Source organism: Malania oleifera, chromosome 13 (assembly GCF_029873635.1).
Source record: "Malania oleifera isolate guangnan ecotype guangnan chromosome 13, ASM2987363v1, whole genome shotgun sequence".
Lineage (NCBI taxonomy): Eukaryota > Viridiplantae > Streptophyta > Magnoliopsida > Santalales > Ximeniaceae > Malania > Malania oleifera.
This window is the reverse complement of record NC_080429.1, coordinates 54,622,211-54,640,041: the sequence shown is the minus strand read 5'-3', so window position 1 is coordinate 54,640,041 and position 17,831 is coordinate 54,622,211. Positions and strand designations below refer to the sequence as shown.

Below are 17,831 nucleotides of genomic sequence, written 5' to 3'. Positions count from 1 at the left end.
ATTGAAATTGATTGCCACTATGTTTGGGATAAACTTCTGCAGATGCTCATTACCACCGCTCATGTGAAGTATGATTTGTAGAGTGTTGATTTATTCACTAAAGCCTTAGGGGGTGCTTGTGTAAGTTCATTTGTAACAAGCTAGGAGTGGATGGTATATGTGCTCCAACTTGAGGGGGACTTTTAATGGTTATTTTAGTCATTTATCATTATTAGTACGAATGAAAAATACTATGAATTATTATTGAGATTAGGTCCTTCATTTTACGCAATTATTCAATAGGAACTTTGGCCTCCTTAGTACTAATATGAAGCAAAAAGGGCGTGGTTCCAACAATTAAATGCTCAATGAAAGATTTACAAGAAAAATCCCTTAAGGAATCTAGAACTCAGAACTGAGCATCCTCCTATTGGTTAGAGAGTTCGTACAGGATCCACCTCCCTATCTTTAAGAGGCTAATGAAATGGAAATCTTGAGAGAAGTCACCCCAATTAGTGATCAAAATAACACCATTATGTAAATGAGCGATCATACAAACGAGAAAAAGAATGAAAATTATAGAATCACCCATCCATACATCCTCTCAAAAATGAATGCAAAAACCCATTGCCATTACCCTAAATAAATATGTTATGAGGGGTAAAGAGTAGTGAACTTTTTTAGCTGAAAGTCAAGTGGTTGGAGCCTTGGAGGTCCTTTCTTGGAAATTGGCTATATTTATTTCATTTTATACATATATTTTTAACTAAGTGGTAATCGGGATTAATTGGGCACTGGTAGTCTCTACAAGTCTTACAATGGAGATAATTTCATTTACTTTTAATTTTGGCTTTGGATCTCCATCTAGGCAAAATATAGCAGTCTGCTGGTGCCATGGAGAGGCAAGTGAGATGGGTTCTTTGGGCATTATGGTGGATGTTTATGTGGTTAGGTACCTTGATTGGAACTATTATTCAATGAGGTAGTGTTTGGAGAAGTCTGGTTTTTTCAACTTCAATTTTGTGCCTGTTTGATTGTGCGTCTTATGCCTTTTACATTTTTTTCTCTCATTTGCGTATTTTCTTATGAATCTTTTAGTTCACTTTCTTAATTTCATTCTTGTTGTAGTGGTTTCTTCTTTCATATTAAATTCCTTTCTTATAAACAATGAGTGACAATGAATCATCTTAGTTAAATGCTTCAGTCGTTTGATGCACTAGAACATATTAGATTGCAGTGGACTTGGAAAATCTTTGATAAAATTGTTCTTATTGGTGCAAGGTCAAAGTTTTGCAGGTCACCATGAAGCACATTAATCCTGCTTATTAGTTTTGTATACATCAGTTTTGCTAGATTTGTTCCAGGTTTTTTCTGAGTTAACAATTTTTCCTGGTTTTCTCTTTGAATTTAGACATTAAAAGAATTTATTGGTGTTGCTGAGACAGAAGTGGTGTCTGTAACAAATCTGTATTCTGTAGTGGTAATTTGCTCATTACTTGTATCTCTTAGATATATTGTTTTAGTGCTGTTAGGACTTCATTAAGGTTATGTCTTTTATCTTTTGCTTTTTCTGGTTGTTGGACAGGGTAGAAATGCTGATGCACTTGCTTTGTATTTTGGTGAAGACCCTGCACGATGCCCATTTGAACAAGGTAACTTGTGAATATGACAATTATTCTATCCATTGTACGCTAGAGATTGTAAGTCGTGTATGTTCTTGCTTTTTTTTTTTGTGTCTGACGAAGTTGTATTTAGTTCCTAACTTATATTTTGCCATCTTGCTTCATTGTTGGACAAGGCTGTATATCTTTAAAAGGGTCAGGTTTCCTTTAGAGGAAAATATTGTTTCAAGTGCAATTGAAACAAAATTCAAAATTATAGATTGATGCAAAGCATGTTAACCAGGATGGGAAATTTAGGGATTGTTTGGGTTGGTCCTTCTTCTTGGCCTTGATGTAGATTTTATATTTTGTTAAAATTGAAAAAAAAAAAAAAAACCAAAGTTACTGAACTGAATTGTTGAACCAACAGATCGAGTTCTTGAACCGATGGTTTGCTGTTTGGTTTTGGTTCAGAATTGTTAAGAACCGAGCAATTCGGTTCGGTTTTCATTTAGGCCATAACCAAACCATATCAAACTGAGTGCACCCTTAAAGATTACAGAATGAGTTATTGTAAAACACCCTTTATGTTATTTATTTTATCCTAGGATTTTCTTAGGTAGCCTCTCTTTTCCTTTAATCTTGTACACTCATGCTCGTTTAATATTCTTTTCTTTGCTTATACAACGAGCTCCCACCTTCCTTTGGAAGGAAATCCATTACCCCAAGGTTTTGAGGACTGTCTCACATCATGAAATGAAGACTTGCGAATATTGAAATTGAAGGGGATCTTCTTTCCATGTGTATATTTTCATCCTGTTAGAGTGATGTTAATTTTAGAATTTTAGAATTTGATGGTATTGTTTTGTTTCTTTGTTCTCAGAAATATGTATCAGTGTTTTAAAAGGTGAGGCATTTTACCCCTAATTAGGTGAGGCATAAGCCTTTGAGGTGTGAGCCTTTGGGGGGTGTATTTTTTAATAAATAAAAATAAAAAAATTATATATAGTAGAAAAATAGGAAAAATCAGAATATTTCAGATAAATGGAGAAAAGATAAAGTATAATTCTTAAATCACATTTAGGCCATTTTTAGTTTACCAACTCAAAAAAAGCATGTCTAAAGGTAATCTTAAGCTATAATATTACAAAGTTCACATTATTTTCATGATTTAAAGTTCATACTCTCAAATAAAGTTACAAGAAGAGAAAAACCGGAGCATCATAATTTCTCAAAACACCAAGCAGCTCAAAACTCCTCATGGGATATATATTCCTATTATCCCGCAAAAACTTCAGTGTTCTGCTTCTTGAAAACATTTTTTTAGTTTCTTGCACATTTTCATGAAAAAAAACCTTCCCAACCCCTCTCAGATCCCCTCACTCCAAGTATTATTAACCAATGCCTAAAAAGACTGATGATCAAGCCACATGCTATCAAACTGAAAAGGAGTAGGACCCCACTTAACCTTGCTAAACTCTAACAAAATAGGGAAATGATTTGAAACTATTCTACCTACTATTGCTCTTTGAAACCATGTTTATAATTCCAAAGCACCACTCGATGAGAAATCTTCACCCCCTTGGTGAGAAGCAGCTCTTCATTGCTTGCTCAAGATTATCTACTGTTATCTTTTTTCAACACAGCATCACTTTTCAATGAAAATCTCAAGTGTCTATTGCTCAGATAAGCCTTATTGAAAGGCTGCGAGTGTCTCAAAAATAGAACCTCTGACTTGATTGGGAGCAAAATGTTTTCCAGTTCATTAAGCAATGTTTCGTTCCCCCATCTAAGCTGCTTCATAAAAATTTGTGAGTGTTCTCAGGCTTGCTAGTATCTAAAGCTGGGATTTATGAAAAGGGACATAACATATGTAGTAGGACCTTGTAAGACTGCTTTTGATTAGGGTGAGTCCGTCCCCTTCCACAAAAATGGCCTTTTCCAGCCTGTTAGTTTAGTTTTCAAACCCTCCCCTGCACCATCTCACACTGCATTGTATTTGGAAGGAGCACCAAGTGGCTGCCCCAGTTATGTTTTCTGATTTCTACCATTGCATCCTAGGTTGCTTCTTCCTTAGCCCCACAAAAAAATGACGTTATTGTCCACAAGAAGGAAAAAAAAAGAAAAAAAAAAAGAAGTTAGACGCCTCCAACTCTCTAAGCCACACAAGTCAAAATGATTGGTCTAAAATCTTTGATATCCACATTCTCAATTTTCTAGGGAATGAATGCAATAGAAGTGAAATAAAGGCTTTTCTCAAATCTTCCTTATTGAGGAGCTTCTAGAAGGATTCCATGACATCGCCTTCTGAGAAAAGCCAGCACTACTTGAAGAGCCCCATAGTCATGCCACCCAACTCAAGGGCTTCACCAATTTGACCAGTATCCAAGGATGGCAATACTTCCTCCTCTGTAAAAGGCCTCTCAAGCCTTTGCTGATGGCAGTAAAATAAAGATCCTCCAATAATGGTGTTCTGTTAACCAACATTATATGCATGGTTTCATAAAAGTTTGCAATCTAACTGATACTTAACTCCATAATAATTCATCTCCTCAATGGTAGTGCTTTTAATTTACTTCGTCCTTCGGCACTTATTGGCTTCTCTGTGGAAAACACTAATGTTTTTATCCCCTTCTCAAAGCAGATCATGAAGCTCTAGACTTTGTCCTCCTTTCAATTTGTTCAATTAAAAGTCTCCCTACTTCAACTTTGAAGACCCCTATAGTTTTTCCCTTGCACCAACTAGTTTCTATGGCCTTTCTCCTTTTTTTTCTAATTTTTGCTGCTGGCCTAATCTAATCTCTGCTCTCAAACAGGTCTTTATTTCATTTCTACAACTCACCTTTGAGAAGCATGGATTCCTCGCAAGACAGCCAGTTGAGGAGCCTTCTAGAAAAAAGAATTCCACCAACTCTCTTAGTCATATTGATATAACCTTCTTCTTTAAGCAATACATTTTCATTTAAAGGGACATTTACTATTTTCTTTCCTTCTTGGCAGGGGTTGGAGAGATTTGTTCTTGCTTATGGTGTGTCCATTTTAAGTGATAAAATGGCTAACATCATAATAACTATATTACTATAATATTTACCATTGATCATTCAAATCACTCATGGTAGACACGTGTCATATGGATATGTATGCAGAGGATGCTCCTCTACACTTGTTGCCAAAGAGAGAATCCTTATCCCATTTACCACATGCTATGCCTCCAAAATCCAGCATGATTTTCAAAGAAAATAACATTCCTAGAAATGCGTGTACGATGTAATGTAGGATCATAGAAGACAAATCCCTTTTGACACACATTGTATACTAAGAATGCACATCAAACAGATTGAGCAGATAATTCATGTTGCTCATAAGGAGGTAAATGAACAAAACATACACAACCAAAGGTGTGGAGGTTATCGTAACTAGGTTGCTTAGCTAATAAATGGAAATATGGAGACTCCATGAGTAGGACTTGAGAAGGTAAATGATTAATCAAGTAAGTAGCAGTTTTTAGAGCCTCAATCCATAACAAGGATGGAACAAAGGATTACAGCAAGAGAGTACGGACCACATCTAGGAGATGACGATTTTTCTGTTTGGCTAGTCCATTCTATTGGGGAGTAGCAGGTCATGAACATTGATGAATAATGCCTTTAGAAGCTAAAAATTCCTGAAACTCAGTAGAGGTTATCATAGCTAGGTTGCTTAGCAAATAAACGGAAATAGGGAGACTCCATGAGTAGGACTTGAGAAGGTAAACGATTAATCGAGTAAGTAGCAGTTTTCATAGTCTCAACCCATAACAAGGATGGAACAAAGGATTCCAACAAGAGAGTACAGACCACATCTAGGAGATTACGATTTTTCTGTTCGGCTACTCCATTCTGTTGGGGAGTAGTAGGACATGAACGTTGATGAATAATGCCTTTAGAAGCCAAAAATGCCTGAAACTCAGTAGACACATATTCACCACCAAAATCTATGTGTAATGTCTTAATAGAAGCAGAAAATTGATTGTCAACGTATGCTAAAAACTTAGTGAAAGTATGAAAAACCTCCGATTTAGAGCGAAGAAAGTAGGTCTAGGTAAATCTGCTATGATCATCAATGAAAGTCACATAGTATTTAAATTTTTCATGTGAACTAACTGGGGAAGATCCCCAAACATCACTATGGATAAGCTTAAAACACTGAGAAGCTCTACTAGCATGCAAAGGGAAGGGAAGAGTTTTGCTTTTACCAAGTTTGCAAGAGGCACACTCAAGAGATAAAGAAGAACGTTATTTATTACCAAGTAAATTAGAGTTCAATACATGAGATAAGATTTGAGTATTGGGATAGCCTAAACGACGATGCTACACCATACTAAGATCTGAAATATTATTACAAGCAAAAGACTTAATAGAAGAATTTGGAGAACGTGCTGGAAGAGGCAAAAGTAGTGGAAACAAGCACCCCACTTTAGGTCCCTTCACGATCGGCTCTCCTGTTACCTGGTCCTGCACTACGCAACCATTACCAGAAAAATTAACAGCACAATTGTTATCAACTAATTGACCAACAAAAATAAGATTTGTGGAAAGCTGAAGAGCAAGAAACACATTGGTGAACTTAGAAGACATATCTCCAACAGCAGCTATTGGCAAAGAACTGCCATTGGTAGTCTGAATAGTAGATTGACCAGCGTAGGACCAAACATGGCACAAGGTAGTGGGATTATTCTTCATGTGATTCGAGGCACTTGAGTCCACATACCAGAGATTAGTAGAATTGTTACCTTGGAGCCCCATTGGTGATAATGCCAAAATTAGCATCTGTTGCACCATTTCGGGTGTGCAGTAATTTGCTGGAGGAGGTGCAGAAACAGAGAAGTCACCTGAAGAAGAGCCAGGAGCCACAAACGTCACTGTGGGGGATACACTAATAGAAGTCTGGAATGCCTGGGCCTGACGATTTTGTGGGCGGATATGACATTCTTTGATAATGTGACCCTTTTTCTTGCAAAAAGAGTAGAATTTCTTGGAACAATTAGCAGCAATATCTCCAAATTCTTTGCAGCAAAAACACTGCAAAGTGCTAGAATGCGCAAGCGGTCCTCATCCTTGAGAAGCATAAGCCACAGTTACAGACCCGGAACTTCTATGAGATTGTGCCAGAGTAACTTGAGTACTAAGCCATTGTTCTTCATGAAGTAACTCACCAAAACAAACATCCAAAGAAGGAACAGGAGAGTGATTTAGCAGAGACGAGCGAACAGATTCATACTCGGGGTAGAGTTTCATAAGAATCTGATCACGGCGACTAGTCTTGTGAAGATGTTGAATAATGGGAAGAGAAGCCACAGGAACATCCGCAGTAACCAGATCAAAATATTCATTCCAAAGAGTCAGAAACCCCGAATAATAGTCTTGCATGGAACGATTGTCATGTTGAAACATGACAATCCTATGCTCTAACTGAAAATGACAGGCACTGTTATCTTGATGATATACTGTTTTTAAATAAGTTCACATGGATTGAGTGGTGCGATAAGGCCGCGAGTTGGGAACAATATGTGGCTTAACCGAGCCAAGAAGCCAAGACATAATCCGAGCACCAATCACAGCTCATGAAGGACAAGCTGCGGACTCCTTGGATTTATCAGGATTGGGTGCACAATCCATGCCATTAATATGACCCCAAAGATCTTTTCCCTTTAGGAAAAGTTCAAACTGAAAAGCCCATGTAAAATAATTGTTGCCCGTAAACTTGGCGCACACAAGTGCGGAGGCCATTCTAAATAATGGAGAAAATCGATAAGCCCCAAAAAAATAGACTGTGTCGAAAGAAACAGATCACTATAAAATCTAGAAGCCCAAAATAAACAATGCAGGTACAAAGAAAAACCAAGAACAACCTCCCTGCACTAAAAATTAAACTTGAACCAAAAAGCTGCACTAATTGCCATAAAGGCAAGTATGCAACTATTGGATTGATATAATACTGGGTTGTTTCTTGTCTCTTGTTAGAGTAGCCCTGCTTAAGCCAAACATCCCTTAAGCTTTTCCGAGCTTTTCCAATTGTTGATCAATCTTGATCCTTGTTTCAACATCTCGATACATTTTTTCAATAGATATATGCCAATTTTGACTTCCATGTCCGCATTAAAGCCATGATCTATATGGAACCTACAAATAAAAAATGGATAAAGATAAATTCGTAGGTAATAGGCTTACCGCTCACAATACATGTTATCAAATTGATTTAGTTTTTGGAGTTTGGACAATGCAACTTACCTCGGATTAAGGAAATATCCTGCTACATGAAGGGGCCTATTTAGTTGCAAATCCCTTCTCGTATCAATGATACCCCAAATACAATCATACTTGGTCTTTTGATGATTAAAGTTTTGGGCAATTTGTTCTTTTGCTTTATCCATGGCTTCATATATATATACCCCCATTTCCGGTTTCACGTCACCATCAACCAGCCTCGGAACTTTCACAAGTGGGCTCACGCACTTCAAGCAATACTTTATTGCTTTCCAAAACTTATCATCACACATCAATATGACCTCCACTTTTTTAGCTTCCAATCTTGAAGCATATTGACACGTGGCCCAATTTGATGCAAACATGGCTTAAAGAGCAAGTTTGTTTTCATCAAAACTCTTCAATGTGAGAAAAGATGTAGAAAGCCTTGTAATCCTTGCTCTCTTCAAATCTTTTTATTTTATTTTATTAGAAAACTCTCTAAACATGTTAAGCACCCATGTGTCGGTAAATGAAGACACACACCTCCTTAGCCTTTTGAATTGTATTATGAAAGATAAGCAAATCTCCAATATCAGCAAAATTAAGTCAATGCAATGGGCTGCACCTGGAGACCAATTTCCTTTTCTCCATTAGCAACTCACTGGGACCTACATAAGCCAAGGCACTATCTATCACCACTTGAGCCACATTTTCCCCTCCAGTCTCTTCCAATAACAATTCAAACAATTGATACAATTTATAAGCATCCTTCACCACACTTGAAGTATCTATTGATTTGAGAAAAAACTGTGCCATTTGGACAATAAACAACAAAATTTGTGAGATGTCTTTGTTTTGTGTGGGTTCATCCATCTGATGTCAAAGTACATCCAGTCTTTACCCATTCTTTCTTATATTTTTCCATAATTTGTTTGATGCTATCAATTTCTTTCTTAAAAAAATGTGATTCTAGTCTCGTGATAACTTGGGGAGCCTCAATCCTTTTCACCAAGTCATTGGACTATTAACTCTTAACATAAGCACAAACTTTCCAAGTCCATTATTTGCATAAAAAATGTAACTCCATTATCTTCCTACACTCTTAACACTCAAATAAGCCCAAACTTTCCAAGTCAAATTTCAATTTTCAACCTACAAATAAACAATGAATAACATATTCAAAGAGTGAGAAACAACTATAATAGCATAATATAATTATATATAACTATATTACTTAGTTACTAGCTTAGAACTCTATATTAAAAGTATAATACTGCAATGATTAATGAATAATTGAATATAATATCACAAAGTTCAATAGTGAATGGTTCATTATAATAAACTGTTAATTAAAATGCAATATATTTAACATTTAAGTATTTAACAATTGTATGCATTCTTTAAAAAAATAAGAGAATGATTCAAGATGAGAAAATATTAATAAAAAATTGAACTTTGTGGTTTTTTAAGACTATGCTTTAAGAGAATGTGTCATAAAAAACAATAAAGATTTGAAATTTATTGTGTTTTATAGGAAAAAAATATATCAATTTTTTTAAAATGTATAGGCTTTCTTTAAAACTTAACAACTAAAGTAGAAAAAGTAAATTAAAAAGTATAAATAAAACTGATTAAAATATAAAAAAAATGAATAAAAAATGGAAGTAAGGCAACTGAGTAAAGTTATTAGTTACCTATCAGCACCGAGTCTTTTCGGCTTCTCCTGTCACAAGACTCACAACTGCCAAGTGGTTCTTCAATGGTACAAAGAGCAGCCAAGCCCCCCTCTGGTTCTATTGTCTTTCATCTATGGCAGAACAGAACAATAGAGAAGACTGGTAGTCCTTCGAAGCTCAATCTCAATGGCAGAAGCAGAGCACAAAGAAATGGTTGAAGAGAGAACAGAGGAGTGCTGAAGGGATGGCCAAAGGTCTCGTTTCTTTCTCCTTTGGGACAGAAGCTACATAAAGGACGCAACTAACAAAATCGTGCAAAAAAAAAAGGGTAAAATTGGGTTTTCCTTGGCCTTTAAAGCAGTCAGATATGCACGTGCTGCGAGAGACAAGAATCAATCGAATCATGTGATTCATTGATTCACTTCCTCAATTGCTCGATTCACTTTCGATTCAGCTCTAAACTTGATTCCCCTAACAATTTGAATTGATTTTCTGCCTATTCGATATGAATTGTACGATTTGAATCGAGAATCGTATGATTCTAACAACTATGATAGGACTGCTATAAGACCAGCCATGCTTTGTGGATTTGAATGGGCAACTAAGAAACAACGCATTCAAAAAGTAAAAGTGTTTGGAGTGTGCATGCTAAGGTGGATGAGTCGTATTACTTTAAAAGATAAAATTAAGGAGTGATAGCACTGGTAGAAGTTGAGGGAGGGGCGACTTAGATGGTTTGGGCATTTGAAACATAGGCCAATCGGAGCACCAATGAAGAGCGAGCTAGTTATTGAAAATGTTACTAGAAGAGGAAAGGGTAGACCTAAATAACTTATGAGGTAGTGCGGAAGGATTTAATAGCTCTTAAGTTGGTAGAAGAAAATGCACTCAATCTTGTGAATTGGCAGAAAGGATTCATATAGCTGACCGCACTTAGTGGGACTTAAGACTTGTTATTGTTGTTGTTGTAGTTCTAGATAGAGTAGCCACCTCCCAACTATTTGAACAAGTGAAGTTTCCTCCTTGCAAAGCGGGATCAGTTAGATTGAGCTCATCAACAATCTGTGAGAACCCTCTCATGGCTGCAGAAATTCTTCTACTCCTATGGTGTTGAAACTCCCTCCGATGCACTGCTCGGAGGATTGCTAGGATTGTTGATCCATTAGGTAAGCTCAAGACTTGGGGCTATGGAGTTTCTCTAGGTTTTTGAACCTTCCATACAGGAGAAAAGGTGATCCAAGGCATAGAGGATGGGGTTAAATGTAAAATCTTTAGGAGTGGGTTTTTTTTTGAAGTGAAATCCCTCCATGTTGTTATTATCATCAATAAGGGTAGTGGGTTTGTGGATTATGATTTTTCTTGGAGTCATATGGAAGCCTCTAGCTCCTTCTGAAGTGGCTTTCTTCTCTTGGAAGCAATGTGGATAAAACTTTTGACCTTGAATAACCTGCAAAGAAGTGGCATTACAGCATTTAACTGATGTTTTTTGTATAAGAACAGGAGTTGTCGGTGTCAGATATCCACTTCTGTAGCCAATGGACTTGGATTCTTAGGGACTCTGCGACTGCTATGCTGGATCAAATAGGTTGCAGCTGGTTCAGTAAAAGCTGGGTTGTGGCCCTTGTGGGCTTGGAATGACATTCAACGGTAAGGTTTCTCCTTTGTGACTGGTTGGTCATGGGTTTGAGTTCAAGGAAACTGCCTGTCCACATAAAAGTAGGGGTAAGACTGTGTATACTGTGACGACCCTCCCCTTACCCTCGCGAAGCGGGTAGTCTTATGGCTCGGGGACGCCCTTTGGTGGGAAAGAAATAGGAACACATTTGACACTGTTGAGATGGCAGTTAACACAATTAAAGACGATTGCATTAAAATTTTCTGTTTCTGTTCAACGGGGAGCATTTTGTTATTATTAGATTACCACTTTACCAAAAAACTTAAGCTGTTAGAATGGGGGCCAACTATGTATATCAAGCCTTAACAGTCCCCTGTACATGTAGCTCGATTGCACATGGAGAGATAAGCAAATAATTAATCACACTCATATTGGGAATACGATAATTTTTTAACAAACTTACATCAAACGCAGGCAACAAGACTAGATACCAGGATCTTCTGGCAACCATGAAGGCCTACTTAACCATGTTAAGCAACCACTTTAGCTAAAATCTTGAGCTCTTAGCTTGTGGGCCAACAATGTATATCAAACCCTAACAGTTATTACCTCAGCTGCCATTGATTTTGTTGATTTTTTCCCCTTCTAATATATATATATATATATTTTTTCATACTTGGGTTGCAACCCCTTGGGGCCCTTAGCAGGGAATTTTTCTTTGGCTCATAAAAAGCAGAAAAAAATCATTTCATTGCCTTCCTCATTTCAGGGTCATACAGATCTCGTGTTCCAAGATGCCATTTTGCACTTCATGTTTTCTCTAGATTTTAATTTTAGAACCCCTTTGATTTGCCGACTAGGGTAGCGTTCTGATCTTCCTCTCTCCCCTAAGTTGAGGGCTTCTGCGTTTATTTTTGTTTTCAATGCCATTTTCCCTCTTCTTTCAAAATTTATCAGCAGCTGCATAAATTTGTTCTCAGGCCCGGCTGTAGCACTTATGTTTGGGAGCATGTATTTCAAGCCTTGGATTTGCATTTTTGTTGATTTGGACGAAACTGGATACAATTTTGTATTGAATTTTATCTAATCCACACATTCAAACCTGAGGCTGGAATTCCAAGCTCCCAAACATGAGTTTAAGCATTTCCTAAATTCCTCATCCCTTCAATCTGCTATTGACCCACTTCAATTTTCCTAGCTTTTTTCTGTTTAAGCATCCAAAAATCCTCCATCAGCCCATGTCCCAGATACACAATTGCTTGGAGTACATTCCATTGGTTTGAATTCCTCTGGCTTTACTTTAATAATTGCATTTCTTTATTCGTCACCTTGCTCCTGCTCTGCTACTCACCAAGTCTTCCACTACACTTCACCAGGTTCACATTTCACCCCCTTGAAATTTCACCCAATTACCAACTACACTCTCCACTCAGATCATGAGCCACCTGACTACTCATACCTCCAATCCTTCATCGTATTTGAGGGAAAATCCCCATGGTCATGTCCACTAACATTTTTCTAACTGGAGATGACGAATCGTCCATTTGTTATTCCATTTCTCTTTCCAAGATCATTTTTTTTCTCCGGGAAGAGCCCCACTTACCTTCAAAACCCTAATTGGAGTAAATTAAGCTGTAATCTTCTTTCAAGGATCTTCAACTTTCGGGCTTGACCACAGTGACAATGTTTTCTTCACAATCTTTCTTGCCTAGAATTGCAAACTGATTTGGATCCCTACTTTTCTCAAAGGCTATGTTTCCTTGATTGGTTCCCATCAATCCCTCTCTTGGTTGGCAGTTCCCCTGCCTTGGTTTTGTAGTCTTCTTGCTCATCTGCACATCATGTGACTGCCTTCCAAAAATATTTAAAATTTGAAAAATTTCTCTTGATTGATTCCTCCTGCTTTTTCATGTGCACTACACTTTTATCTGAGCTCCAGACTACACTTTCTCCAGCGTCTGCCATCTCCACCCTGCTACATTCTTCGGCATATCTGAATCTTCATCAATGGTACCAATTCAACTTGGATGGGATTCTCTGCTGTTGTCATAATGCTATTGTTACTTTCCCTAACCCTGATTCTTGCTCATTTTAAATTTGACCAAGAACATCTGTTCTCATCGGCCCCAACAATTCCTCCCTTGAGATCATTGATCCTTCAAAACACCACCTCATTCCAAAAGTGAGCTGGCAGACCCCATTCTTAAAACATTTTCCGTGTGACATCCTGCAGCAGGATTCCATCAATCAAGAAACTACTCTGCCCTCCCCTGTGGCCATCTTCCTTGTCCAGAATCCTCTTAGCTTCCTCTCTAGAAAGAAAAACAAAAAGAATTTTTCCGCCATCTAGACAACATTAATGCCTGAAGGGACCTGCTGTGCTGTGCTCACCCACCTTTACACTTCTTTCTTAGGGAGATGTTTTTCAAGTCCCGCCAATGGATTTCCTGAAATTCAAGTTTGCAAGAATAGATATTTTGATTGAGGATATCCTGATATGCCCATATCTTAAAATATCAACTGGCTACCCTATTTCACACTAGCCGAAACAGATAGTGAAATAAAAATTATTCAACCAGTAGCCAAATCCGCCCTCTTCTTCTTCTTACGCGTCCGATCCAGCAGCTGCAGCATTATCCCTAAGCTGCATAATTATCCCTAAGCTGCATAACATTCCTCTATACTGCAGGGGGTTAAACACTGCACTTATCTGCCTAAACTCTGAAAATCTGCTCCATAGACCTCTGCACCGCCTTCAAGTCCCTATAATATAACAAAATACTCCAAATCTTTACATTTTCCATTAGAGGTTTCCACTGCCCTTGCAAAGATGCTTTCGTTGTTGCTGTTGACAAAAGCCCCAAAAATATTCTCAACTCTGCATTAAAATTTCAAATCCAAAGGTCTCTTGGGCTTACAAATACTTGGTGTAGATAAATCTCTATCACGCTCAACCTCACAGGAACTCATTTTTGCTAGTTCTGTTAAGGTTGATTTCATTGACTGTCTTGTTGCTATTCTGAAAGACAACTTTATTGCTCACCATCGTGCTTACTGTGCCTTGCCCTTCTGAAAAGAGCAAAAGCAGCAAAGCTTAATGAAGCTGAGGCCATTAGTCAGGGCACCATTTCTTTACTATTGCTTGCACTCTTCTTCTTTTCTAAATTTGCCTTTTAATCTTTAAAGATTCTTGTCCTCCATTACTTAGTATCATTTTTTTCTTCTTCCCTTTTTATTTTATTATTTTTTTGGGGGGGTGCTATCTAGGACATTGGAGGAGCATATTTGTGGTTTGCCTTTTAGTTTTCCAAAGATACTTGATCTCTTTCTCAATGTTTTCAAAAGAGCTAGTAATTGTGCGTACACTTCATTTTCCTCTGGTATTAATGAAAAACTACTGGTCCTACTGAAAAATTGGTTGTCCAAGGATTTAAGAGTGGAAATATCTGTGTAGAAAAATCCAGCCACAGACCTGTCAACATGCCCAGCACATGGTTACTATACAACACTGCACTAAAATTTCATGTATCATGTTGAACTTTTGTTAAGTCACCGAACTATGACCCTATTTATTAAGCTGTTTTGGGATGGCTGGCTTCTTCACAAAATTGATGTCCATAGTCTCTATAAGGTTTTATTTTATTGGTTTACTTTTTAAGAATTTGCATGGCTGAACATTAGGATGTTATGTACTTTGGCATTTAAACATGCTAAATATAGTTACTGACAAATCTACAATTCAGATGGGGAAAAAACTTGACCTACACAATTGGTCCCAATGATTGCAAAAACTGAATGCAAACCAGGTTCAACTGGAATCAGTCATACTGAACGTTGGATTTGCAGCAATAAATTTTTCTGAATAGGGCTGCTTGAATGGGCAAATGAAAGAACCAATAGTTGTTCTCGAGTTGGAACTTTTTTGCAATATATTGAATGTAATATGTGAGACCACTGTATGGTGTCTGTCTTTCTCAGATATGTGCATGTGTACGCATGCTCATAATATTAATGAACAATTAAATGGTGGTGATTATGATTTCTCTGTCAGGTTTTTTGCGTTTAGATGTTGCATCACAACGGGCTTGACTAGATCCCCATTGGGGTTTTAAGTACACTTCCCACTGCATTTGGGAGCATAGATTTCGAGCACTGAATATGGATTTGTCTGGATTTAGACTGCAATTCTTATTCCGTTTTATCCAAATCCACATGAATCCTAATCAAAGTTTTGAATTCCAAGCTATCAAACTCGTGATCGTAGCTCTGTTTAGACCTTGCATTTGTGATTCATCATATATATTTTTTTCTAAAGAACAGGAAAACTTGAAATTCATGTGTTTCATTGTCACTTGCTCTTTTATGTGGTAAAAGTTGATGCCCACTTATGCCATCTCATGTTATTTTGTGTTGTTCTGCAGTTACTGTGACCCTATTAAATTTTGTAAGGATGTTCCGAAAAGCACACGATGAAAACTGCAAACAGGCTGATTTAGAGAGGAAGAAAGCTGAGAAGGAGGCTGAAATGGAGAAGGCCAAGGGAATTAACCTGACAAAGAAGAGTGTGAAATAGTCAGAGATTTGAGTTCTACTTGTGTGGAATGGGAAACTGATTCTTGAGGTCTGCTGCAGTTTCAGCTGTTAAATGAAGATGCTGCTGCTTCCAAGACTGGTCAGAAGACTCCCTTTTTCCAGTTCCTGTGCCATGTATGAACCTTTTTAAGTTGATTGGAAGAAGCAGAATTTATGGCTTCCCCTGCACGAGGATTGCAGACCTAAGTCCCTGTGAACAGCTTAGCTGTGTATGCATGACATGCAGAGTGCTGTTCAATCAATCTGATGGCCGCAGTTGATCAATATTTCACATCAGATACCATTGAGATACGCCGCGGGATTTCTAACCACGTTAGCCACATTAGGCTCATTGAGTAGCAGAGGTTCTCTAGAAAGATTTATGATGGATCCTGGCCCCCTCAATTTTTGTAGACCATGTGAATTTGGGGACAATCCGTCCATACAGTCAGTTTATTGGTCTTGGGTTTCACCATCCCTTCGGCCTTATATTTTTCAACACCAAAGATAATACCGCTGGAATTACAGAATACGAGCCCTAATTGTGCCATGAAACCTTGTACAAAGCTCTAACCCCTACTTACATTCTTATTCAATTCTTTTTTTCTTTTTTGCTCCCTTGTCAATGTAACATAAAAAGTAGGATCGTCTTTTTGTACTTGTAGGGATTTTGACCAGAACCCGTCAGGAAGATGTTGTGAATAGGTCAGGATTAGAAGTAAAAAGTAGAAAGCGGGTTCCTTTTGGTGTAATTGTAATATAATTGAAGGAAGTTTATAGGCCATGGATTGGAAATTGCTTGTTTTTGCCCTTTTGATTCTTAGTTAAAAATATCCTCATTTATTAGATGACAGATAATTGTCCTCTCTCTCTCTCCCTCACATTTGCTGGGAACCTTGTTTTTCTTCTGTAGTTACATATTTTTCAGGTTTAGGCATCTTCAGGAAACCTTGCATGTTAGAGCTGCGTATCCTTGCCAAACTTGCAATGTGGGACTAGTGTAAACTGTAAAGTGTGTGTCGTATTATATTTAGTGATATATCTTACAAGATGTTTGAATTTAAAAGAGCAGTTGTGGATTCCGCATTTGTGCCTAGTGATGATCTTTAAGCATGTTGACCAGGGGAAAGGATTTTTTTTTTTACATTTATTGTTTTGCAAGAATTAACATGTGGAACAGGAGGAAGTATTATTTGTATTTGAAGGAAAAGTAATGTGGCATGATAATTTTTTAGATTGTCTAATTGTGTTCCGCCTTTTTATTTTCTTTCTTCATGATAGTTTTCTGCTTAGACATTTGAATTAGAAGCTTATGCATTTTAAGTAAATCTTTTTTTAGTTCTTCATAAAATGACATGCTTTCATTTATCAAATTAGCACATGATTCAACATAGGAATTATTACAATAATTATAATATGAATCATTGCAGGCATATCACTAGGTTTAACAGAATTTGCACACGAGGCATCATATGATTCATCTAAAAAATTTAGCACAAGAATCATCAATAGATATAGAGTTGGATTCATATACCTCGTTATTTGCTAAAACTACTTGCTCATGATTCACCATTACCTGATCATTTAAGTTTGGGGCTTCCGGATTGGTGATCTCCTTCTCTTGGGTCTCTCCATATCTCTTTTTTAACTCAATCCAGATCTCCCTAGCATTTGTGCATGCCATATAATCTCAAGCAAAATATTAGAATCTAAAGTACAATATGATAAATCCATGGCATGTGAATTTTCATGCATTAAACTATTATCATTTTCTATTGGTATACAAATTCCTTTATTAATCACCTGCCAGGCCCTCCGGTCTATAGATTTTATAAAAATACTCACTTTGATTTTTTAGTGGGTGTAATTTACATCACAAAATATAGGAGGGCAAGAAGGTGACTGACCCTCCTCGAATGAGGATACACCAATTTGAGCCATCTCGATTTTTAGCAAAAATGTTTAAGTCAATGCTACGAGACTCTGATACCAATTGTTGGAATTGGTGTATTTCCAAGAAGATTTTTTGGGGGGGGGGGGGGGGGGAGGGGTGAATTGGAATTGTAAAATCTTCATTTAGATTTAATCATATATCAATAATATACAACCTATGATCTTTCTAATCATATACCAATTGCGTAGATAATGATATGTAGAAATT

General features: G+C 37.2%; 1 protein-coding gene across 1 annotated transcript in view; it reads left to right on the top strand.

Annotated features, from left to right (window-relative positions):
* LOC131146289 (formin-like protein 20) overlaps window positions 1–16,523 on the top strand; it is a 52,271-nt gene extending 35,748 nt beyond the window's left edge. Inside the window, exons 15-17 of the mRNA XM_058095772.1 lie at window positions 1,391–1,459; window positions 1,565–1,631; window positions 15,520–16,523. Coding sequence (XP_057951755.1) covers window positions 1,391–1,459; window positions 1,565–1,631; window positions 15,520–15,671 — 288 coding nt within the window. The 3' untranslated portion in view covers window positions 15,672–16,523. The remainder of the gene's footprint in view (window positions 1–1,390; window positions 1,460–1,564; window positions 1,632–15,519) is intronic.
* The last annotated feature ends 1,308 nt before the right edge of the window (window positions 16,524–17,831 follow it).